We start from the raw sequence: 26,874 nt of genomic DNA on the forward strand, positions 1-26,874 counted from the left end.
CAACTAGACTTTCCATTCAGGAGGAGTAGCAATAACAAGAATTTGAAGATGGCCACTGTCGGGGACATAGTGGATGTCTGAGCACTCTTATTTCATTTTGGACCAACTAGACCTTGGGATGAATATATTTGTAAAGGTCATGGCAATCTTTGAAGTAGTTTTAGGAGAAGGAGTGGTATCAAACTTGTGCTACTGAATGGACATCAGACAACCGGACACAGGCCATCCTATAAGCTTTTCTGGTCTATGACTAGTACAGTTACAAATTAGTAACAGACAAATAGACAGATGAAGAACATCGTGACATTATGCACTCTGCTTTATGACAGGTGTATAAAAAAAAAAACATTACAAATTAATGTCACTCCTGCAAATCATTCTTGGCAACACATGGAAAAACTCGGAAGCATTAAACTGAATAATTTTATTACCAAAAATCACATATATATCTGGCTTACAATTTTTTATTTTTTGCGTTTTTAAAAATGACTTTATCTTGAACGTTTATATTGACAATATGCTTAATGTTATCAATGTACTTTACTTCTTATGATGTACAAGATCAAGTATTTATACAAACATGCAAATACATACTAAATCAAAAAGATTGTTACCAGCTACAGCAATTTGCAGTCAATGAAACTATGAATATATACATTTCTGAAGCATAATTGCTTAAGACAAAAAGTATTTCAAGGTTTTTTCTTCTCTTTTTAGTATTTGCAGCCATATTTGATAGCTGCTTGACATTATTTGTATAAAATTGAAGGCTTCCATATTGAGATGCTTTATGTAAATTTTGTCCAGGTATCAAAGATTTTTTTCTATTCTGTGAACAAATGGCTGTATTGGATGGCCAAAATGCATTATTTATATTTGGGTCAGATGATATCAAGATACTGAATGTTTTTCTATTGTCTGTATGAGTGGCTGGCTGTACTGGCTTGCTAAAATAAATGCATTTTTCTATTGTTTGTAGGAGTGACTGTAATGGATGGCTGAAAAGTTACAAGATGAAATGAATTATGGACAAATGGAGTTCAGGCTATAAGATGAAATGAGTTACAGACTGATAGGCTGGCACTTGCATATATTTAAGAACACACAGACTGGTGGACACATATGACCAATCACCATATGCAAAATTATGGATATATAAGTAAATACAACAAATACAGATTTGTTCATTACAAAGAAACTGTCATGCAAAGAATCCAAACACTGCTGTATTACATACAGAAAAGCAACTTACCAGTCTTTAAATATTTATTCCTACTCATGTGTATTATTGGTAACATAGCTTTATGTATTATTCTAGAGCACAATTTTTTAAAACATTAACCTTCTTTTCTGTCATTGTAACTGGTTGCTATTGATATAATTAAAACACTTTTATATTCTAGAGAATTAACATATACAAATCCTGAAAGAATTCCACCGGAACATTGAGAGCACACCCATTCATCCAATAGAATTTACATCATAATTCTAGGGTGATGGAGGTTTGTTTCATGGCATTATATATGTATGTGTTGTTAAAAGGCACAAATTGCCGTGTGATGACCTTGATGATCTCTTGTGCAGCTACTCCACCAATAAAAGCTGAAACTGTGTGTAATTCTGCCGCCCCAAAACGACAACTGAAATCAGACAAGCAATAAGATTATCAGCAACTGACCTTTCATTATACAAGTCTGACTTTTACATTCTGCAATGTACCTTTCATTATACAACCTTGACTTTCACATTCTGCAATGTACCTTTCATTATACAAGCTTAACTTTTACATTATGCAATGTACCTTTCATTAAACAAGTTTAACTTTTACATTATGCAATGTACCTTTCATTATACAAGCTTAACTTTCACATTATGCAATGTACCTTTCATTACACAAGTTTAACTTTTACATTCTGCAATGTACCTTTCATTATACTAGTTTAACTTTCACATTCTGCAATGTACCTTTCATTATACAAGTTTAACATTTACATTCTGCAGTGTACCTTTCATTATACAAGCTTAACTTTTACATTCTGCAATGTACTTTCATTATACAAGTTTAACTTTTACATTCTGCAATGTACTTTCATTATACAAGCTTAACTTTTACATTCTGCAATGTACTTTCATTATATAAGTTTAACTTTTACATTCTGCAGTGTACCTTTCATTATACAAGCTTAACTTTTACATTCTGCAATGTACTTTCATTATACAAGTTTAACTTTTACATTCTGCAATGTACTTTCATTATACAAGTTTAACATTTACATTCTGCAGTGTACCTTTCATTATACAAGTTTAACTTTTACATTCTGCAGTGTACCTTTCATTATACAAGTTTAACTTTTACATTCTGCAGTGTACCTTTCATTATACAAGTTTAACTTTTACATTCTGCAGTGTACCTTTCATTATACAAGCTTAACATTTACATTCTGCAATGTACCTTTCATTATACAAGTTTAACTTTTACATTCTGCAGTGTACCTTTCATTATACAAGTTTAACTTTTACATTCTGCAATGTACTTTCATTATACAAGTTTAACTTTTACATTCTGCAATGTACTTTCATTATACAAGTTTAACTTTTACATTCTGCAATGTACTTTCATTATACAAGTTTAACTTTTACATTCTGCAATGTACTTTCATTATACAAGTTTAACTTTTACATTCTGCAATGTACTTTCATTATACAAGCTTAACATTTACATTCTGCAATGTACTTTCATTATACAAGCTTAACTTTTACATTCTGCAATGTACTTTCATTACAAGTTTAACTTTTACATTCTGCAATGTACTTTCATTATACAAGTTTAACTTTTACATTCTGCAATGTACTTTCATTATACAAGTTTAACTTTTACATTCTGCAGTGTACTTTCATTATACAAGTTTAACTTTTACATTCTGCAATGTACTTTCATTATACAAGTTTAACTTTTACATTCTGCAATGTACTTTCATTATACAAGTTTAACTTTTACATTCTGCAATGTACTTTCATTATACAAGCTTAACTTTTACATTCTGCAATGTACTTTCATTATACAAGTTTAACTTTTACATTCTGCAATGTAACTTTCATTATACAAGTTTAACTTTTACATTCTGCAATGTACTTTCATTATACAAGTTTAACTTTTACATTCTGCAGTGTACCTTTCATTATACAAGCTTAACTTTTACATTCTGCAATGTACTTTCATTATACAAGTTTAACTTTTACATTCTGCAATGTACTTTCATTATACAAGTTTAACTTTTACATTCTGCAATGTACTTTCATTATACAAGTTTAACTTTTACATTCTGCAGTGTACCTTTCATTATACAAGCTTAACTTTTACATTCTGCAATGTACTTTCATTATACAAGTTTAACTTTTACATTCTGCAATGTACTTTCATTATACAAGTTTAACATTTACATTCTGCAGTGTACCTTTCATTATACAAGTTTAACTTTTACATTCTGCAATGTACTTTCATTATACAAGTTTAACTTTTACATTCTGCAATGTACTTTCATTATACAAGCTTAACTTTTACATTCTGCAATGTAACTTTCATTATACAAGTTTAACTTTTACATTCCGCAATGTACCTTTCATTATACAGGTTTAACTTTTACATTCTGCAGTGTACCTTTCATTATACAAGCTTAACTTTTACATTCTGCAATGTACTTTCATTATACAAGTTTAACTTTTACATTCTGCAATGTACTTTCATTATACAAGTTTAACTTTTACATTCTGCAGTGTACCTTTCATTATACAAGCTTAACTTTTACATTCTGCAATGTACTTTCATTATACAAGTTTAACTTTTACATTCTGCAATGTACTTTCATTATACAAGTTTAACTTTTATATTCTGCAATGTACTTTCATTATACAAGTTTAACTTTTACATTCTGCAGTGTACCTTTCATTATACAAGCTTAACTTTTACATTCTGCAATGTACTTTCATTATACAAGTTTAACTTTTACATTCTGCAGTGTACCTTTCATTATACAAGCTTAACTTTTACATTCTGCAATGTACTTTCATTATACAAGTTTAACTTTTACATTCTGCAATGTACTTTCATTATACAAGTTTAACTTTTACATTCTGCAATGTACTTTCATTATACAAGTTTAACTTTTACATTCTGCAATGTACTTTCATTATACAAGTTTAACTTTTACATTCTGCAGTGTACCTTTCATTATACAAGCTTAACTTTTACATTCTGCAATGTACTTTCATTATACAAGTTTAACTTTTACATTCTGCAATGCACTTTCATTATACAAGTTTAACTTTTACATTCTGCAGTGTACCTTTCATTATACAAGCTTAACTTTTACATTCTGCAATGTACTTTCATTATACAAGTTTAACTTTTACATTCTGCAATGTACCTTTCATAATACAAGCCTGACCTTTACATTCTGCAATGTACCTTTCAAAAAAACTTACAACATACCATTTACACAAAAATAATCCAACATACGAAGAAACATGTCAAATCACAAAGGTTTAATATTACATACTTAAAAAATAAGGTTTGTTCAGACACTATAAAATGCAAAGGCAAGTTTGTCAAGTGAGAGATGGCACATATATATATATATATATATATATATATATATATATATATATATATATATATATATATATATATATATATATATATATTATAAAAATGTATAATATGTAACATGAATTAATTCAGTTGCTACTTGTTTAAAAGAGTGTATATATTTCTCTGTAGTAGGGACTGTCATATAAATAAGTATATCTTTAAGTAGAGTAGGCCAATGTGGCCTAAATCACAAAACAAAAAATATACAGCATTTATAAACACAGCGGGATAGTGAGTTGTGAAGATGTAAACTGCAGAAAATAATGCACAGTGTTTGTCATCCAAAAATTCTTTTCACTATTTAGATGGATGCCATGTACATTCTGAATGTAACATAAACTGCTGATAAAAAGGTTTATCTTCAGAAGGTTGTAAATGCAAATATTTTGGTAAATATAATTGATGTTGAAATTAAAAATGACGTTTAGACTCCAGATGTGAGTTGCAAACGATGTTCTTTCATTGTAAGGTGTACCACCATAACTTCCTGTATTTATTCAAAGACTTGAACAAACAACTGCATTTTAATTTACCAAAATGTCAATGTACAATAGTTTTCAATAATATCCATATATAGTTCTTTACAAAGTCATGCTATATAATTCCCTCATTCTCCACGTACATATATCAACATCAATACATGCTTGCATGAATAAAAATAATTAATTACACAAATCATGGTTGGACATGGCTTTTCCAAATCCATAAATGAAAAGTATATGTTTATGTGTCTGACCAATTAAGCTGTATATTGTAAAATAGTTTCACAAGTCTGTTACTGGACATTTTCAGTGGTCAATTGGGCAAGGTCTATGTTTATGCAGATACTGATGCCAATGTATTTTTGAAGGTACAAGTAATGATCAAAATTTCTTTCTCTTTTTATTATCTTACTGCCATACTGGTTTGACAATTTATATACACACACAAATGCACATATATGCACACACACACATATATACTAACATCTCATGGATATAGTCATCTTTAATTTTTAAGGACAGGCCCCAGTCTTGTAAGAGTTTGGTCAAACATACCTGGAAAAAAAAAATTTGTAAAATGCCAAATAAAGCCTAAAACTTTAAATCACATATAATATTTTGGATATTAGCAATGACTTTAAATCAGTATATAATAGTTTTGGATGACAACAATGACTTTAAATCAGTATATAATTGTTTTGGGTGATAGCAATGACTTTAAATCAGTATATAATAGTTTTATGTGATAGCAATGACTTTAAATCGGTATATAATAGTTTTGGATGACAACAATGACTTTAAATCAGTATATAATAGTTTTGGATGACAACAATGACTTTAAATCAGTATATAATAGTTTTGGATGATAGCAATGACTTTAAATCAGTATATAATAGTTTTGGATGATAGCAATGACTTTAAATCAGTATATAATAGTTTTGGATGATAGCAATGACTTTAAATCAGTATATAATAGTTTTGGATGATAGCAATGACTTTAAATCAGTATATAATAGTTTTGGATGATAGCAATGACTTTAAATCAGTATATAATAGTTTTGGATGATAGCAATGACTTTAAATCAGTATATAATAGTTCTGGATGATAGCAATGACTTTAAATCAGTATATAATAGTTTTGGATGATAGCAATTACTTTAAATCAGATATAATATTTGTGGATGACAACAATCGATTTAAATCAATATATAATATTTAGTAGTAGTCTCCAGAAGCCACTGCACGGTTCTACACAGCTTGTAATAGTTTCCAGAAGTCATTGTTTGACTCTAGAATTTATTGTATGGCTGTAAACAGTCAGTAATAGTCTCTTTAAACAGTCAGTAACAGTCTTTAGAACCCTTTGAATGGCTCTACATGGCTTATATTAGTCTTCAGAAGCCATTGCAGGGCTCTAAAACAGCCAGTGGTAGTCTCTAGAAGCCACTGTATGGCTCTGCATGGTTTGTATTAGTCTCCAGAAGCCATTGCATAGCTCTACACAGCTTGTATTAGTCTCTAGAAACCACTGTATGGCTCTAAACAGTTTGTAGTAGTCTCCAGAAGCTACTTCATGGCTCTACACAACTTGTATTAGTCTCTAGAAGCCACTGTATGGCTCTACATGGTTTGTATAAGTCTCCAGAAGCCATTGCATAGCTCTACACAGCTTCTATTAGTTTCCAAAAGCCATGATATGGCTCTAAACAGCCTGTAGTAGTCTCTAGAAGCCATTGTGAACAAAAATAAATTCAGACTATAGTAATCTTGACCTATGAAATGTTGGCCTCTTTGACACAAAGACAACAATAACAAAGTAAGATTCTTTTGTATCAAAGCAGAGGTACTGTAATTAGTTGATGTACAAATAATTCACTGTTGTCAAATCATTGTTCATAAAATGGCTTTTTGCACTATTATCACTGTCCACATATTTTACTGGCTTAAAGTCACAGAATAACCTCAGAGTGATAGTCAACACTATCACACAAAGTGACAGTCATCACTATTACATGGAGTCATCACTATTACATGGAGTGACAGACATCACTATTACACTGAATGACAATCATCATTACATGGAGACATCACTATTACATGGAGTGATAGTCATCACTATTACACAGTGACATTCATCACTATTACATGGAGTGACAGACATCACTATTACAGTGAATGACAATCATCATTACATGGAGACATCACTATTACATGGAGTGATAGTCATCACTATTACACAGTGACATTCATCACTATTACATGAAGTGACAGACATCACTATTACACTGAATGACAATCATCATTACATGGAGACATCACTATTACATGGAGTGATGGTCATCACTATTACATGGAGTGAGTCATCTCTATTACACAGACTGAAAGTCATTACTATTACACCAAGTGAGTCACTACTAGTACAAAGAGTGACAGTCATCATTAGTACAAAGTGACAGTCATCACAATTAAATGGAGTGGTATTCATCAATATTACATGGAGTGACAGTCATCACTATTACAGAAGTACAGTCATCACAATTAAAAGGAGTGGCCGTCATCAATATTACATGGAGTGACAGTCATTGCAATTACACAGTAAGAGTCATCAATATTACATGGAGTGACAGTCATTGCAATTACACAGTGAGAGTCATCAATACTGCATGGAGTGACAGTCATCACTATTACAAGCATAGTTTATGTATCAGCAATTACCTTCAATAACCACTAAGGTAAGGCTTCTCATAAAATGTATTAGTCCAATCTTTAATGCCCACTCATTCACATGTACAATACACAGTTAGCCTGCTGAGAGTAACCTATTATAATATATAATGTATCACTAAATATGGAAAGTCTAACCATGAAATAAACATTTATTCCTACTTTCAAAGGTGCTGGTCAGAAAGGGCCATCTGAGTAGGCCAGAAGAGACATAACAGGTACAAATCTATCTGGTCATGAACTAAACACAAATACTTATAATAAATAAGTTAATTGTAAAATGTATGTCACAGTGAGGATGTAGTTCCAACATAGCTGCATGCTAGAAATGAACTTTGAACACTGAAGTATAAAATAAAGTTCACAGAATTTACACAGGACAAATAAATCCTATTTCCTCATTAGCTAAATGCAAAAACTTAACAAAGAATGTGTCAATAATATACATGATGTACAAAGTTAGCCACTTTCCTATGAAACCAACTCCAAACTGTTGCCTAGAACCTAGGAATGAAAAATGGTTGAGATGCAATGAGGCTGTACATCTGTATATGCTTTAAACTGCGTTGGTGACTATGCAGAGAGGCTGTACATCTGTAAATATATTTTAATCTGTGCTGGTGCCTGTGCAGAGAGGTTGTACATCTGTATATGCTTTGATCTGTGTTGGTGACTATGCAGAGAGGCTGTACATCTGTATATATTTTAATCTGTGCTGGTGCCTATGCAGAGAGGTTTAACATCTGTATATGCTTTAATCTGTGCTGGTGCCTATGCAGAGAGGCTGTACATCTGTATATGCTTTAATCTATGCTGGTGCCTATACAGAGAGGTTGTACATCTGTATAAGTTTTAATCTGTGCTGGTGCCTATGCAGAGAGGTTGTACATCTGTATATGCTTTAATCTGTGCTGGTGTCTATAAAGACAGGCTGTACATCTGTATATGCTTTAATCTGTGCTGGTGCCTATGCAGAGAGGCTGTACATCTGTATATGCTTTAATCTGTGCTGGTGCCTATGCAGAGAGGCTGTACATCTGTGTATGCTTTAATCTATGCTGGTGCCTATACAGAGAGGTTGTACATCTGTATATGTTTTAATCTGTGCTGGTGCCTATACAGACAGGCTGTACATCTGTATATGCTTTAATCTGTGCTGGTGCCTATACAGAGAGGTTGTACATCTGTATATGTTTTAATCTGTGCTGGTGCCTATACAGACAGGCTGTACATCTGTATATGCTTTAATCTGTGCTGGTGAATATACAGAGAGGTTGTACATCTGTATATGCTTTAATCTGTGCTGGTGTCTATACAGACAGGCTGTACATCTGTATATGCTTTAATCTGTGATGGTGCCTATGCAGAGAGTAGTGTCATAGTTCAACAGCACTCCTCTACTTTGCTGAGATATGCTGAAAAAAGAAACAGTTTTATAAGTAACATCAGGCTTACCTTAAGTTTGGAGACATCTGTCTCTACCTGATCATTATACCATCCTGGGTAGGCATTGTACTCCTCGTAAAACCTGTCTACAGCACGTAGTAATACATAGAACACTGCATCATCTGGTTCCTCATCATCGAGATGCAGGACTGGAAAAACATTCATTATACAAGTCATTGTTTGTAGAAACAGACAATTTCTGAAATATAGAGTTCCATGCAGTGACTTTCTGCTAATAATGATTACAGTTTGGAAGCCTGAACTGTGCAAGGCTTAATAACTACTTTAACAAATTGACTATTACTGTTTAATTTAAAGTGTTATCAGCTACCTGTACAACTTAGTCTCTATATGAACAACTGGGTGGACTCAGCATGTTCATTATGAACCTACCTATCAGTAGTCTGGAACCCTACCTGCATCAGTACAATACAAATGTAGTAAAGAAGGCAGAATACCAGACTTTACATTTATAATAAATTCCATTCAATATTGTGGATGGGCTGTAATTGATTCATTCAGTCTGACAGATTGAAATATGGACAGTCTGTGTAAGACTTGCACTTTAACAGGAAATGAGATGTGTTTAAAGTTCTTTGCAAGGAAATGCTTCAGGTGCAATTAATTTAGCATTGCTTGATGTGACAGCCCAGAAAAGGAAACAGACCACTGCCTTACATTGTTCCTTGCTGTGAAAATTGATCATAAAGGTATGACTGAATATGTTAAATGGTTTCAAGTCAAGTATATAAAAGACTAAAATTTCATGAAAATTAAATATCTTCATTGGTTCAAGAGTACATGGATAATGGTTACTGATTTATAGTTTTCTTGCCATGACCTTAACCTTGAGACTGAGGGCAGCATGGCTATGGTATTGTGACACAATATTTAATCATGATATATACTTGGGCACAGTTTAGGAAAATCTCTATAACCATTAAAAAGTTAATAACACCAGACTAGAAGACAGTAGCAGACAGAAACATGGACTAATGCATAGACAGACAAATGGAAATCTCTGAATGTATTCTGTGTAAGCCATGCTGGGACTCTAAGATGGGCATTCTCAGATGTTGCACTGTCAATGTAATTTTTGAATCTTAAAATGTCTTACAAAGGAATCCAGGAATATGGAAAACTCAGAGGGTAGTCCCTTTTGAGGTTGTTCAGCAAAGGAGGTTCCAAACATCCATGCAGAGAGATGTGGCATGTGTGCCCCTTGTTACCTGAGGTACACCACTGACATATTGGAAGAGACCATCACTCAGTGACCTCTTATTTTGTCAATGCACCCATAATTGCTAACACTACTTTCATTTCCAAAGTGGAGATTAGTTTCTTCCCAGGACCATGAAGCTTGAAGAATTAGTCCTTCTGACTCCAGATGAGCACCCCACCTGGAATCTGATGCACCTGTGAACAGAGAGCAGTATGGTTTGGAGGCATGCATGGGGACTCTGGCCAGAAACTGGTGCACCAAATCAGATGATGGTGGAAATCCAGACTTTGAGAAATCTGAGCATTTCTGACGGACCCAGTGCAATTTCCCTTTTGCCACAAGGAGAAACTGGAGAGAACACAAGTGCAGTCTGCCTAGGGGCATCAAGCCTGCTGTTGAGTTCAAAGGTCCTCAGAAGAGAAAGGAAACAGACAAGCCATCAACATGGTCTTGGCTCTCAGCACCCTGAGCATGACAGGGTCAGGATCTTGTTTACTCTGTCCAGTCAGACATAGAATAAGCCTCTATTCATGAAGAACTTCATCTCCAGATACATAAAATCTTGAGACAGAGCAAGCTCCAGTTTCTCCTGCTTGGGTAAATGACCCAGCCTACTGAAGTTACTGTGGATCAACAGTAAGAGTGATCTAGTCTGCGGGACTCTAGCTGTGGATCAACCAATTGTCTACATACTGGAGGATAGGAATCCCCAGTGACTTTAAATCGATGGCAATTAATCCCATACAAATTCAAATTTTGATGTTACTAAGAATATTAAGTTAGTGCCCCCTTTTAAAGAAAAAGAGTTAGACAAATATTTTTATCATTTTGAAACAATTGCTGAAAATTCAAAGTGGCTAAGGGAGCATTGGACTCTATTATTACAAAGTGCACTTTTTGGCAAAGCCAGATACATTTATGCTTCCCTTTCAGTACAGCAGAGTGCTGACTATGATCTGGTTAAAGAATGCATCTTCAAGCATTATGAGTTAAGCCCTGAGGCTTATCGGCAAAAATTCAGGAATTATAAAAAAAGAAGCTGGTCGATATATTTCTAAGGCAGTGTTGACATCAGCTATATTGCAGACTGAGTGGAAGGGTTCGCAAAGTAAATCATTTAAGAACTTTTCCTCATGAAACTGTTTCAAGTCCCTGTATTGATATTTCAATGTGTTGACCATTTTTAGATGATTTGGGAACATGTAGAGTTATTCAGACTGGATAAGGATCACTCACTGCATACACTGGCACATTAATTTCACTTATGTTTTCAGGTTTTTTAGGTTAAACATGATCAATGATAGCTGCACTTTTATCTGTTACTCTAGTTGGGATCTTAATTAATTAAGAAAGTTGTTAAGTTACTTATCCATGTTAATGGTGGAGTTTTCATGTAGTCACTATTAAAATAACCTAATATGATAGTTTTTAAATCTTCCTTTAGTAATTCTTTTTGAATTTGCACCTCAAATCTATCAATCCAATCAGCTGTGGAAATAGGTGGCCTATAAACTGAACATACTGGTAAGAGTTTTGGCTTTCATTGGGCACAGGTTACTTCAATCCAGATACTCTCCACCCCAACAGTCTCTAGATCAACATGTCTGTTAGAACTAATGGAACTGTCTACACAGAGAATACCCCACCCCCCATGGATTCCCTATCTTTTCTTTTAAAGTTAAACCCCTGTATTTGGAAAGCCAAATCATCAGTATCATTAGAAAGAAAGGTTTCACATTGACCTAGAATACTGACTGATCTAGTTTGCTGTGATAATAATTTATTCTCATTCAGTTTAGGGAGGATGTGTTGAACATTTAAGTTGACTACATGCAGACCTCTTTCGAGGAGGCCAAACACAGGACTATTTTGATCAGAGGATTGATTTTCAGACATGGTAGTATGCAATGTATTGTTTTTAGACTTAAAAGATTTCTTTTCATCACCTTGATTATTTACATAAACACATGAAGAAGATAACATACAAAATCCAGCTGTTGTACCATGATCACATGTAGTAGAGCTGGATATATGAGAATGTTCAATATGAGACTGATTTGCATTATGTACATTAGACACTTGAGGAGCCTCAGAGGAAGAAGTAACTTTAACAGTATCACATAGTTGTTTACATGTTAACAAGCTGCACTTTGTACACAAATCAGATAGTGCCTAAATCCTGTTTATAGAATTATAATTATTACATTGAAAAGTACACACATAATCTAATGCATTTGGTTGCTGGATATGTGTTGTACAGGTCTGTACATCAATGCCTTCAATGTACTGGTATGTGCACAAATTTTGTTTATGTCCTAGTTCATTACAAACATGGCAACAAATCTGTTTTCCATGCAGACACTGCTGTGTTTCATGACTATGTTCATGCCTAACCCCTTTTATAAGTCTATATTCTTAAGGAGCAAGGCAGTACCTCTGTTGGGTAAGTGGATTTATTCTCACTGGTATAATTGTTGGTTCAATGTATACCACTCCCTCGATAACTCGCACCCTGATAACTCCTGGGCCCACTTATGATTGGCATCTCAAGGTGTCATAAGAGATAACAAAGGTTTCACAACCCTTGGGCCATCGAAAATGCCCTCATGCAGCCCTCAGGGTGATGGTGATTTAAGTTCAAGACCTCTGCCTTATGCTATCCAAGTCAGGTGACTCCAATCTGTAGGAAGTTCCTTTTTCAGATCTGAGTTACTTCCCTTTTTGACTTGCAGCTGATAAGGATGGTTTCCCACTATCATTTTGGGGAAGAGAGGGAACCATGACTCACTCTCAGCCAACACTGACCTGACGGGAGGGGTTAGGTGATTCACTCTGACACCCATGATGGAAGAGGGTGCTGCTCCTCCATCATGGGTGGGGTGCAACTCATTCTGTCCTACCATAAAGGAGAGGGTGCTTCTCCCCCCTCATGGGAAGGCATGATGCACTCTCCACCTTCTTATGTCCTCCCTATGAACCTGAAACATCTCTCAAGAGAGCTTACTGATCCTCCTCTGAGACCCAAGGAACATAAGAAGAAGAAGATGAAGGCACATTTTTCCATCCTTTTTAAATTTGTCTGCATTCAGCAAGGTGGGGTTATATCCCAAGGGACTTTCTGGAACCCACTCCTCCCCACTCCCTGCTTACACAATGCTGCATGAAAGAGCTGAAAACAATAATTAGCAAAACAACCTCTATGTAAGTGTTATGTAAAATTGTAATGTTTTTGTGCATGGAATTAGTCAGTGCTAATAAAAACAGCAAGAACTTATCCTTTCTAGGTGTTATCCAAATAAAGAATTAAAACACCCACTGATGTTTTGATACAAAAGGTCAGCAATGCTAAGCAGAGTGTTGGATTAAACAAAAATGCTCAAATCATTATGTAATCTCAAAATGTAGCCATCACTCTAAAAAGAGTAATTAAAACTGTCTTTAAATTGGTGGCTTGATTGAAAAAAATGATTGCTAGTGTGCATGGGCAAAGAAGCTATGGGCTGGACTCCATAACATTATGGACTCACTCCATGGGAGAAGGAGGATGAATTCTTGTCATATGGTCAAGGGTATTTTTCATCCAGAAAAGAATAAGTTGTGCAAATACAACTGGTCATCTATTACTCATATTGATCTTGCCCCACTTCAACCATAATTTTTAAGACAATTTTGTTGGGAATCATCTTCTTTGTCCCTAAGGTTTTGGACATAAAAAAGAAAATAAAGTTTTGGCATCAAAAACACTGCCTCAAAACAGTGGGCAAAAATTCTGGCATAGGTATTTAAATACTATAGCTGATCATCAAAAATGTAATTCAAGCAACTCTACTGGACCAGCTATGGACACAAGGCACTGACAAGTTCTTCCAAAATAGCTGATCATCAAAACTGTAATCCAAGCTTTTCTTCTGACCAGTTATGGACACAAGGCACTGACAAGTTCTTCCAAAATAGCTGATCATCAAAAATGTAATTCAAGCAACTCTACTGGACCAGTTATGGACACAAGGCACTGGCAAGTTCTTCCAAAATAGCTGAAAATTCAGCTTAATAAATTTGCCACCATGTTACATTAGTAAAGCCATGATTACACAAATTGAAATCTAAGTTTATAGCAGTATATTATGGCTTTTGTGCTATGAATTTTATGTTCAACCAATCAGAAAGTGTGTTACATTTACACATGTGTTAGAATATTGGATTAGGTAATTGTAAGTCTGACTTGAATTTCAACAAATTAGATGGCTGTATTCCATACTAAATTTTCAGTCCAAATATATGTTGTGTTGGTGAAATCCAGGCTAGATGATGTTATTTGTGGTTCTACTCACTGAGTTCCTGCAGCTTGATGGACTTGCTGTCATACTCCTCCTCCAGACTCCTACATCGCACCACCCGCACAAAAGCTGTGTTCCTACCTATAAAAACACAAGCAAATATGTAAGTGATATTCACCAATAGGGTCCATGTTGATATACAGTAAAACCTGAAAGAATATTGTTTTTTAAGACCACCTGTCTTCAAAGATCACATGGTGATGCATGGATCAACTGTATTATAAATTGTGGTTACCCTTAATAATTATTCATTTAATGAATAAGATAAAGAATTCAACTACATTCATGATAAATTATTTCTCTGAAATTTATAAATTACATAATAACTGACATTCTGACCCCCACCCCTGAATTTTAACAATGTGAAAGTCATGTGTTTGTGGCAAGCAAATGGTAATTTCAAACTGAATCTCATGATATTTATTATTACCATGTCCAAAAAATCAACAGATGATTACTGGAACATGCCCCCAGCTTCAAAAATTACTAATATACAAGTTAGAAATTGAATATACTTGTCTATCTTAAAAATGTTTCAAAATAAATCAAACATGGTTTGAAAACTCACTCATTTTAAGCCACATTTTGAAAACTCACTCATAATAAGCCACATTTTGAAAACTCACTCATTTTAAGCCACATTTTGAAAACTCACTCATAATAAGCCATACTTATTCTGAAAACTCTTGTAAGAAGCCATACATATTATGAAAACTCTCATAACAAGCCATGCATATTTTAAAAACTTTCATAATAAACCATAAAATATTTTGAAAAAACTATAACAATAAGCCAAACATATCTTGAAAACTGTCCCCCAAAAATTTGTGTTTCTTATTGCACTGGTTTTAAAATTAGGGTAGGCACAATTGTTTGTTTTAAACATTATATATATTTAATGATTTTGGGGGATTTTGTTTTAACCATGAGAAAAAAAGTGCTAGGGTCAGCAATGAGAAACAGGGATGGTTGGCCAACAGGAAACACATTTTATATTGGCCTAATAAGCCATACATATTTTGAAAATACTCTCATAAAAAGAAAAACACATTTTTAAAACTCTCTCAAAACAGGCCATACAGATTTTGAAAACTAGCTTGTTAGAAGCCAAACATCTTTTGAAAACTCTCTCATAGTAAGCCATACTGATTTTTAAAAATGTCTCATCCTGATGAAGTATATCTACACACAAAATAGCAAAGTATTAAAAATTTTGTTCTACTTCTGCACATGCATTACAGATTCATCCATAACAGTTCCTCAAACAGACTGAGTAAAAGGAAAATTCACAAAAAAGTTTGTTTCTTCCTCCTTTTATCTTTTCTTAATGCTGAGTAATGAAATCATCTAAAATGTTCTTGAGAAACTCCATACCAAATTTTTTATAAAAATATTTTATTGAATGTTTGAGTTGACAAATTCAGACAGTATAAAGTAGTTTTCATTGACTTTGACCTTAAAATTGATATTACTAATAGGAAAATCTGTTATCACAGGTAGCAAAATCTGGTATCACAGACAGCAAAATCTGATATCACAGGTAGCAAAACCTGGTATTACAGATAGAAAAATCTGATATCACATATAGCTAAACCTGATAGCAGATCAATGAACTCATCTCTTACAATGTCACAATATACACACATGTTCAGTTTGGTTAAATACACAATGATTATTCTTCTAAAGTTATTCAACACCCTTACATTTTCCCATGTATTTAAGCCTACCATCACAGTAAATGACCAAATGCTCCTGGCAGTGAACAAGTTCACCCATCTCAGCAGCACACAGTCTACATTCAGTTCATGTTGATGATGAAACAATCACAGGGATTGCTACATTAAGGAGCACAGTCTGCAAAAAGACCCCAAAGGTCTACAAAACCAATGTGATGCTGACTTTGCTGTATGCATGAGAAGCCTGGACAGTGTTCAGACACCATACCAAGAAGCTGAACCATTTTCACATGGGCTGCCGGAGGACAGTGATGAGGATAAAATGGCAGGACAGGGTCCCAGACACTGAGGTTCTCACATCGGTAGGCACTCCAAACATCCACACTCTGCTGATGAAATTACAGATGAGATGGACAGGCCATGTCACATGGATGAAGAGCGACTACCAAAGATCTTCTATTATGAGTTCAAGAAGGGAAAGCAATCTCTTGGTGGTCAGAAGAAATGCTTGAAAGATTCCCTCAAGTCATCCCTGAAACATCTGGACACAGACCAGAGTCTTGGCAAGATCTTGCACTAGATCACTCCAGTTTCATCCATACTGTATTTACAGAATTTTGAATTGTTGTTGTTGTCTCAGCATAAGATAGCTTATACATGGCAGCCACTATAATTGGGGAAGAAAGAACCCAGGGGGAATCCCCACTAAGATCCACTGACCCATGGGAAGCTACTGGCATCTTTCTCACATACCCAAACTGTCTGAGCATGAGATTCAAAACCACAGAGACAGAGGCAGTGATCGGTAAAGGCAAGCACTTTAGAGCACTCAGCCACCTGGGTCCCAACTCTGAAATGGGGAGAATTGCAGAGGTAGTGCAGAAGTGCAAGCAGCATAGATCTTAGAACTGCAGCATGTCTTCAATTGATCAAACAATACCAAGTGACATATCCTGTCCACTGTGGCACAGAAAGTTCAGACTGGCCTGATCAGCCACTAATGTAATTAAAACCAAACCAATTAGTGATATCATGGTCATCTTTGAACCTGAAGGATACAAAACAATAAATATATAGCTAAAAACTAGTCTGAGATAAATCCATTCACACTTGTTTGTTTGATCACAGAAAAAAAAACTAAGTACAGACCTCTGATTTTGAAATCGATGGCAGTGCTGACTATCAACTTGTTTATTTGAAAAACAAGAATTCAATCTTTGGTGATCTATATCATTTCACAAGAATTCACTTACATTGGTGGTTTTATCTGTACCATTTCACAAGAGTTCACTCATGTTGATGGTTGCTGTTGTTGTCATTGTAGGGTTTAATGCCATTTTTCAGCACAAGATAGGCTATACATGGCAGCCAGTATAAATGGTGGAGGACGAACCCGGGAAAACTCAGAAAGAACCACGGATCCATGAGAAGCTATTGACAAGCTTTCTCACATAACCACATTGGCCGAATCCAAGACTCGAACCCATACAGACAGAGGTGAGATGGCAGTGATCCATAATGGTGAGCACTTTAGACCACTAGATCACTCAGGCCCCCCCCATGTTGGTGGTAATATTTGTACCATTTCACAAGAGTTCACTCACATTTGTCATAATATCTGTACCATTTCACAAGAGCTCACTGATGATGGTGGTAATATCTGTACTGTTTCACAAGAGTTCACTCATGTTGGTGGTCAGATCTGTACCATTTTAAAAGAGTTCACTCACAGTGCTGGTAGTATATGTACTGTTTCACAAGAGTTCACTCATTTTGGTGGTCAGATCTGCAAAATTTCATTTAGGACCAATTCAATATTGCAAAAGGTTTTCTTGTGAGAACCCCATGTTAACATAACCATTTTTTCAGAAGGAGGGGATAACAAGATTTGTTTTAGATAGGCACTATGGTTGCCATGTCGGAGGTTAGATTAGCATCATTTTAGTCAAGACATGACACATACAGTTAGTGTTTTAGAGGAAAAACCCAACTTGACACAACCATCCATTCAAGAGAGGTAGCCACAAGATTTTCAAGATGTCCACCAAGGTAACCATTCTGAAGTTTGGAGCCGCAGCATTTTAATCCATGGTGAACAATGATAGAAGTATTTTACTGAAACCCCCATGTTGATATTCAGGAGTAGTCATACAAACATTTGTATGATATCCACTGTGGTATACATATTGGGCAGTCAAATGTGTAACAATGGCCACTGTAGCAGACATATTGGGCAGTCAAATCTGTATCATATTCACAACAACCACAACAGTAGACATATTGGGCAGTCAAATTGGTATCATTTTCACAACAGCCACTGTACTAGACATATTGGCAGTCAAATCTGTATCATTTTCACAACAACCGCAATAGTAGACATATTGGGCAGTCAAATCGGTATCATTTTCACAACAGTCACTGTAGTAGACATATTGGCAGTCAAATCTGTATCATTTTCACAACAACCGCAATAGTAGACATATTGGGCAGTCAAATTGGTATCATTTTCACAACAGCCACTGTAGTAGACATATTGGCAGTCAAATCTGTATCATTTTCACAACAACCGCAATAGTAGACATATTGGTCAGTCAAATATGTATCACTTTCACAACAACCACTGTGGTAGACATATTGGGCACTCAAATCTGTATAATTTTGATGATTGTCACTATGGTAGACATGTAAAATCTGTATCATTTTCATTATGCATCAAGTACATATCATACCAAAAAAATCCTTTAAGTGAAAATCTCACATCATTGATTGCTAAAGAGTTTAATATATTTTACCAATGGTGCCTCCATAACATTAACTGTGCCATGAATGCCTAAAATAACACAAAAGTAGATATCATAGAGAGAATGAGGCAATGACTTGTTATAGACACTGTCAGGTCTAGATGCTTGCAGCTCTTTGGTTGCTAGGCAAGGGCACTTCATATTTACAGGCATTTAGGACAATCTGCATGTTTCAATAAGTCTTTTCATGAAAACTTGATGTCTTGATACATATATGCAATAATAAGATTTTCAAGCTGGCCACCATTTGACCACACGGACTCAGCAAAATTTTCATTTAGGACCATCTGCAAGTCAGAAGGAGATTTTTAAAAACAATTCCAGGTCAATATCACCATCAATTTAACACAAGTTGCAATAACAAGATTTTCAAGATGACCAAAATGACATTTACCATCCTGGATGCCAGAATTTCATTTATGACCATCTACAAGTCTGTAAGTGAAAACCCTTTGTTAATGTGATCATCCAATCACGGGTTGAGATAAAATTTGAATGTCAGATCAGCACGAATTTCATTTAAGTCCATAAAAAAATTCTTTCAGTGAAAATCCCACGGCATATGATCAGCAATAACAAGATTTTCAAAATGACCCCTACCATGGCTATATACTCCAAGTTATGTGTCTGTAACCTGTCACCCTGATAAACATTAAGCAACCATGATCAGTATAGCTCCATTCTTGCTGCATTACCTGTGGACAATTTGAATACCCAACCAGCCTGGAGGCAATTATAAACATCCACCACTTTACTTTACTGACTGAAAATAGATAAGGTGATTTTGTGCTTGGTAGCACTTTGATGTAGGAGAGCCCATCTGGCCAATTTGTACATGTATAGGTAAAGCACATGAAGTGAAACAACTCAGTTCAGCAAGTCAGAGATGTGTGCTAACAAAACAAAAGTTAACACACTTCACTACCCTCATACTAAAATCTTTAAGCAACCTTTACTGAGGGAACATTGGTTAGTTTGTGACCAGCAGTAATATTTTTCTTAGCACTATTTTATTCCATACACAAAATGTGATTGGTTCAGTAGTTGGAATGGTACAGTACGATTCATGAGGTAACACATTCAAAAATAAATAGTAATGACACCTGCATCACCTTCAAACATGCCAAAAAATATTGAGAACTGCAAAGTCAGTAACTACACAGTCCAATGGATTTTAGACACAAAAATTACATCTTGTTTTATTTCATTTCTATGAGGTTGTGATTATGCAAGTGAGCACACACGTGTGTGTGTTGATATTTTAACAATGTCAAGTCTTCCAGCTCGGGGCCCCAAGTAGCTGAGTGGTCTAAAGTGCTCTCCGTTACGGATCACTTCCATCTCACCTCTGTCTGCGTGGGTTCAAGTCTTGGATTCAGCCAATGCGGGTGTGTGAGAAAGCTTGCCAATAGCTTCTTGTGGGTCAGTGGTTCTTTCCAGGGTTTTCCCAGGTTCTTCCTCCACCATTAATACTGGCCACCATGTATAACCTATTGTGTGCTGAAAAACGGTGTTAAACCCTACAACAACAACAAAAAAATCCTCCGGCTTGTTTATGTTTGGAAGTGTATTAAATACTTCAAATAAAACTTAATTTATTTTCCATCTTAAAATTTGAATATCCCATCATTTTTTGTATAGGCTTTTACAAACTGATAACTTATTTGGAATTTTACAATTCCATTTATTTAGGTAATGAGCATAACCAGCCATGGAAGCTAAAAAATCCAAGTACATCATCAGGAAGGTTGGCAGGTATGTTAGAGGTGGACTTTTGGGGGTGAGGACACTTCTGAATACATGTGCAATGGGGAGGGGTTTTAAATAAATTAAATACAAGGTAGGAATAATACAGCTTTAGGACCATATCTCTCTACGTTTGTACAAATTTCTGTCTACATGTATATGCCCAAGATCAAAAGAAATTATTTTCTGTCAATCAGAATTTCCGCAAGTCAAATGCCCATTTTAAGAGAAATATTCTGTCAATCAGAATTTCCCCAAGTCAAATGCCCATTTTAAGAGAAATATTCTGTAAATCAGAATTTCCCCAAGTCAAATGCCCATTTTAAGAGAAATATTCTGTAAATCTGAATTTCCCCAAGTCTAATACCCATTTTAAAAGAAATTATACTTACAAAACGTTTTGATTTCATGCTCTGATATCAATCCAACCTGAAATATGGAAATAAAGAAATAAAGAGTGAACAAATAACTGTTGTCATAATATTCAAAATATAATTCAGTATCTTTCTTGAATATATATATATATATATATATATATATATATATATATATATATATATATATATATATATATACACACACACACACACACACACACACACACACACAATCTGAGATGAAATTAACATTTAAGAGATTATTATAATTATCAGATAATAATGTGACATACACTGAATATATTGTATATGATAATAATGACACATACAATGAATAGAGTGTATTAGATAATAATGGGACATACACTGAGTACAGTGTATTCAATAATAATGGGAAATACACTGAGTACAGTGTATTAGATAATAACGGGGCATACACAGAGTATAGTGTATTAGATAATAATGGGAAAAACACTGAGTAGTGTATTAGATAATAACAGGGCATAAATTGAGTATAGCATATTAGATAGTAATGGGACATACACTGAGTATAGCGTATTAGATAATAATGAACATACACTGAGTGGAGTGTATTAGATAATAATGGGACATCAGTGAATATAGTGTATCAGATAATAATGGAACATACACTGAGTATAGCATATCTGATAATAATAGAACATACATTGGTATAGCATATTAGATAATAATGGAACATTCACTGAGTATAGTGTATTAGACAATAATAGAACATACACTGAGTAAAGTGTATTGCTTTCATACCTCAAACAATAGTGCCATGAACAAAGTACTACATGCATGCTATGTGCATATTTGTCCTATGGACACTAGCAGGGCATGGCTGACCTGGTAGATTGTTTACCAATGGGTCCCAAGGACCTGGACCTTTGGTCAAGGTATGCAGTCTTTAACTAAACTTGTGCAGACACTATTATTTACCTTTTAGACTTAGCATGCACTTTAGACCACAAATTTATTTCTTATATGCAAGTCATCCATATTGTTTGGACAAAATTAAGTTATTCTATGAAGTACAAATTTTTCTTTCTTTCACAATGACCCTAATCTTTCACCATCTTTCAGTCACAGTGACCTTAATCTTTCACCATCTTTCTGTCAAAGATCTTGACTATTTACATTTTGATGCCAAAACCAGTAGATGTCTTCCTTACACAATGTGCATGCCATTCTAAAACTTTGGTGAAGGTACATGGTCAAAATCTAATTTTGTGTGCAGAAACCATTTTTCATTTTTCAGCTACAATGTCCTTGACCTTTTGACCCCCGTATCAAAAGCCTTCTACTGTTCTCCAAGCAGAAACCATTCACAAATGTTTAGTCCAGATCTGTACTGAAGAAGCAAAATTATCGCACAGAAACAAGTTTTCTTCTTTCATTTTCAGTGACTTTGATTATTGACCCTTTGATCCCCATAATCCTTACTGCTTGTGCAAGCCAGTTGCAAAATTTTCATCATGTCTTTGATGTACAACTGATGTTATTGTGTGCAAACCCTTTAGCTTCTTTCAGTGTCCTTGACCTTTTGACCCCATAATTGATAGGTTTCTTCCTTACCCCAAAATGAAAGCTTTTTAAAATGTTTTGTAATGGGAGACGGTGGATCAGAACTCCAGTCGTTAGAAATGAAATTGGGAACAGATGAATGAATGGTGGACAGACAATGTCATAACATGAAAGCATACAGAAAATAGATATATCCAGTACTAGTTTAAACAACATTTTTGGAGATCTTTGTCCAAGACAGTGTGGATAGACACAACTTAAAAATGGATATTTTTAAATCACTTAATACATACAGCTCTTTTTTCCATCAATATTTCTAACATTTCTAAAACTGTATACACCACCAACCCAGATGTGCCAAGGCATTATGTAATGGCTGTATATAAACAGTGGCCCCTAACCCTAACACTGTCTAAAGGATATACATGAGAACCATGATATAGGTGAGGTAAACTAATACTGGGTATATTATATGAAAACATGTTAACTCAACTGCTGTAATAGGGTAAAGTGAAGGATTACTCTATGTGTGTCTATATATATATATATATATATATATATATATATATATATATATATATATATATATATATATATATATATATATATATATATATATATATATATATATATCTGTGTGTGTGTGTGTGTGTGTGTGTGGTCCTGAAATTATATTGGCTTTTGCCAGACAATTTAAAGGAGGAGAGTTGTAAGAATGAACTACATATCCAATGATTATAGGTGTTGGAAAATGTGTAACTTTCAGTTCTGTATTTGTTACCACTTTAACTTCAGTATTATTCTTCCAAGCTTCACTGATTCATTCAACAACAGTATATTATTCCACTTTACTGCTTTTAAAAGTTAATTATTACCTGACAACAAACTTACTACCCTGAAAATACATACCACTTAAATGACAGACCTCTCTTGTCAAGCCCAACTGTTTAGTTTTATTTGATCAGGTCCTCAGACTAGCCTTGGAGGATAATGATAATAGCTGCATTTGCAAGTATATTTTTTCTTTCAATTAGGGCCAAGGCTACATGTTTTGTTCTAAAGAGATGATAGGTACTGACAGTCTGCAAGAATATATAGTTAAAGAGTACACTGTATGAGGGATTGATGTAATTACTGTAAAAGAGTACACTGTATGAGGGATTGATGTAATTACTGTAAAAGAGTACACTGTATGAGGTATTGATGTAACTACTGTAAAAGAGTACACTGTATGAAGGATTGATTTAATTACTGTAAAAGAGTACACTGTATGAGAGATTGATGTAATTACTGTAAAAGAGTACACTGTATGAGGTACTGATGTAACTACTGTAAAAGAGTACACTGTATGAGGGATTGATGTAATTACTGTTAAAGAGTAAACTGTATGAGGAACTGTTGTAATTACTGTAAGTAAAGACCCAGAATAGTCTGATGTAACAGTGTTTAATCATACACTGCATATAATGTTACATACAGGTTACAATACAGAAACTATGAAAACACTATTTAATGCCAAGCTCCAGCTTACAGAAGCTAGGGCAAATGTTTAAGGGTTTTGATTGGTTGCAAAGGAATGGTTACATACCTCTATTGTTAACTTCTTTTTTTGTATGCTTTAAGGTCAGACTTTGAATAACTGAGAAAAAATAATGACCAAACAACTACAAGCAACCTTGTTCAAAGTCTGATATGTCAAATTAGAAAACTGTCATTTTGAGCTCATCTGTCAGTTATGACTAGCAAATACAGCTATTTTGGGACCTCTCATCAGTCATATCTAGCAAATACAGCTATTTTGGGACCTCTCATCAGTCATATCTAGCAAATACAGCTATTTTGGGACCTCTCATCAGTCATATCTAGCAAATACAGCTATTTTGAGACCTCTCATCAGTCATATCTAGCAAATACAGCTATTTTGGGACCTCTCATCAGTCATATCCAGCAAATACAGCTATTTTGGGACCTCTCATCAGTCATATCCAGCAAATAAAGCTATTTTGGAATATATAATATATACAGTACTTGTACGAAATAACAGCCATGACAAGTTTTGAATCATTGCCTGCTGGATAGTCTCAGCCTTTCTAAATCAATTCTGACTTTAACATAACCAAAAACAAACTGCATTATGACATTTCTTTTTGCACAAAAATGCAAATTTTAGGACTGAACAAAACTTAAATTCATGCACCTTTTCGTAACTATTATTTTCACATTTATGTCAATAGTTTGCATGAAAAACACATTTAGCACAAACAGCATGATGAAATACCTTGTAAATATTTGAAGGTCAGTTTGTAGGACAAAATGAATTTTATAAATTATAAATACCAATAGTGTAAATATTTGGAGATCAGTTTATAGAACAAAATGAATTTTATAAATTATAAATATCAATACATTCACTTTGCTGTAATGGTTGTATATGGCAGCAATCATTTTTGCTGTAATGGTTGTAAAATATATGGCAGCCAATCATATTAATTAATAATTATTAATATTACAGCCAATCTAACATGGTCAGCTGTTTTTTTTACACTCTGACCCATTGACAAAGGGGATGGGGGTAGATTATTGATACAAACATGACAAAGCACCACAAATATATTTTTTACCACTTGAGGGTGGGGGTGGGTAAAGGGTGGCATTTTTGTTGTGTCACTTTGCAGAAACCTGAAAACATGCAGAACAAAATAAAACTTGAGTAAATGCATGCAAAGAATACAGTTTCTTACCATTAGATACGTTTTCTGTCCTTTTGTTCTATTTTGTTGTGACCTAAAGTTGTAACTTAAAATAGTGGCTAAACACTAGCAGGACGAGTTTGCATATATTTTGACATTTATAATAACTACAGCAACTTTGATGGTTCACCAGTGCAAAAACATCCCCATGCTCTTCATTACCCTCTACACCCTCCCTTCCCAGCAGACTGAGCGACAGATTTCAACCCAAACTTCATAGTAAAAAAATATTTGAAATAGTAATTTTCAATTAAAATAATAATACATCTGACCTTCATTCTCTCCTCCCATTGACAACAGGAAGAAAATCAAACATTGTACTCTATTTGCACATGGTTTGGAGTAATCAATGTTTTGGACAGACAGACAGATGGATGGAAAGAAGAATGAATTATCAAATGGAGGGTATCACAATATCCCAAAATGCTACGTCATGCAGAAATGGAATATTCTAATAATAATAATAATAATAATAATAATAATAATAATAATAATAATAATAATAATAATATAATAGCAACAACAACAACAGCGGTAACATAAACACATGCAATTACATTAATGTGAAAGGATATAAGCCTGAGAGGTGCCAACACAACGCTTTGCAGATGCCATAATTGACCCAGATTTGTCTCCCTTTGCATGACTGCTACTGTAAACACATGTGGGTAAGTGAGGAATGTTTATACTTATGTATACTGTTAATACTTGTCTTGTTATCATTATATTTAATTTGCCAAATCATATTAACACATCAACCCCTGGAGGTTTTTGTTGTTTTCGCCTGAAATTCGAGTAGGAAACACATTTTGAAAGCTATTTCTGAATAGACCTGAAAACACCAAATCGCAGGTGATCTTTCAATAACACACTGCCTAGTTCTGTTAGAAACATCACTTTTCACTGGCTATTTGGCTTGAGTATGAGCAGAAGGGTAAAAGTTGGAGTTCTTTTTTCTTTTTTTTTTTTGCTAAACGGAGCCGTTATTTTTGTATCAAGACCACTCTTTATTCCAAATGCCCTCCTTATCCTACTTTTTGCAAAGGTTCTTCTGTCTGTTTGCAGTTCATACCGGTTTACCTTAGATCTGAGACCAAAAAGTCTAAAATCCAGACACAAA

The 26,874-nt window shown here is 34.4% G+C and overlaps 1 protein-coding gene across 2 annotated transcripts in view; it reads right to left on the minus strand.

Annotated features, from left to right (window-relative positions):
• Positions 1 to 409: 409 nt before the first annotated feature.
• The window catches only part of LOC149787282 (NEDD8-activating enzyme E1 regulatory subunit-like), a 176,003-nt gene continuing 149,538 nt past the window's right edge, over positions 410 to 26,874 (minus strand). For both annotated transcript variants that reach the window (XM_089977816.1, XM_089977815.1), the window contains 5 exons: positions 21,475 to 21,511; positions 14,854 to 14,940; positions 9,310 to 9,449; positions 5,615 to 5,685; positions 410 to 1,640 (listed from right to left, as the gene is read on the minus strand). In XM_089977816.1, coding sequence (XP_089833942.1) covers positions 1,481 to 1,640; positions 5,615 to 5,685; positions 9,310 to 9,449; positions 14,854 to 14,940; positions 21,475 to 21,511 — 495 coding nt within the window. In that variant the 3' untranslated portion in view covers positions 410 to 1,480. The remainder of the gene's footprint in view (positions 1,641 to 5,614; positions 5,686 to 9,309; positions 9,450 to 14,853; positions 14,941 to 21,474; positions 21,512 to 26,874) is intronic.

This window comes from Sinohyriopsis cumingii, chromosome 12 (genome assembly GCF_028554795.1).
Source record: "Sinohyriopsis cumingii isolate HCF-2022 chromosome 12, ASM2855479v2, whole genome shotgun sequence".
Taxonomy (NCBI): Eukaryota; Metazoa; Mollusca; class Bivalvia; order Unionida; family Unionidae; genus Sinohyriopsis; species Sinohyriopsis cumingii.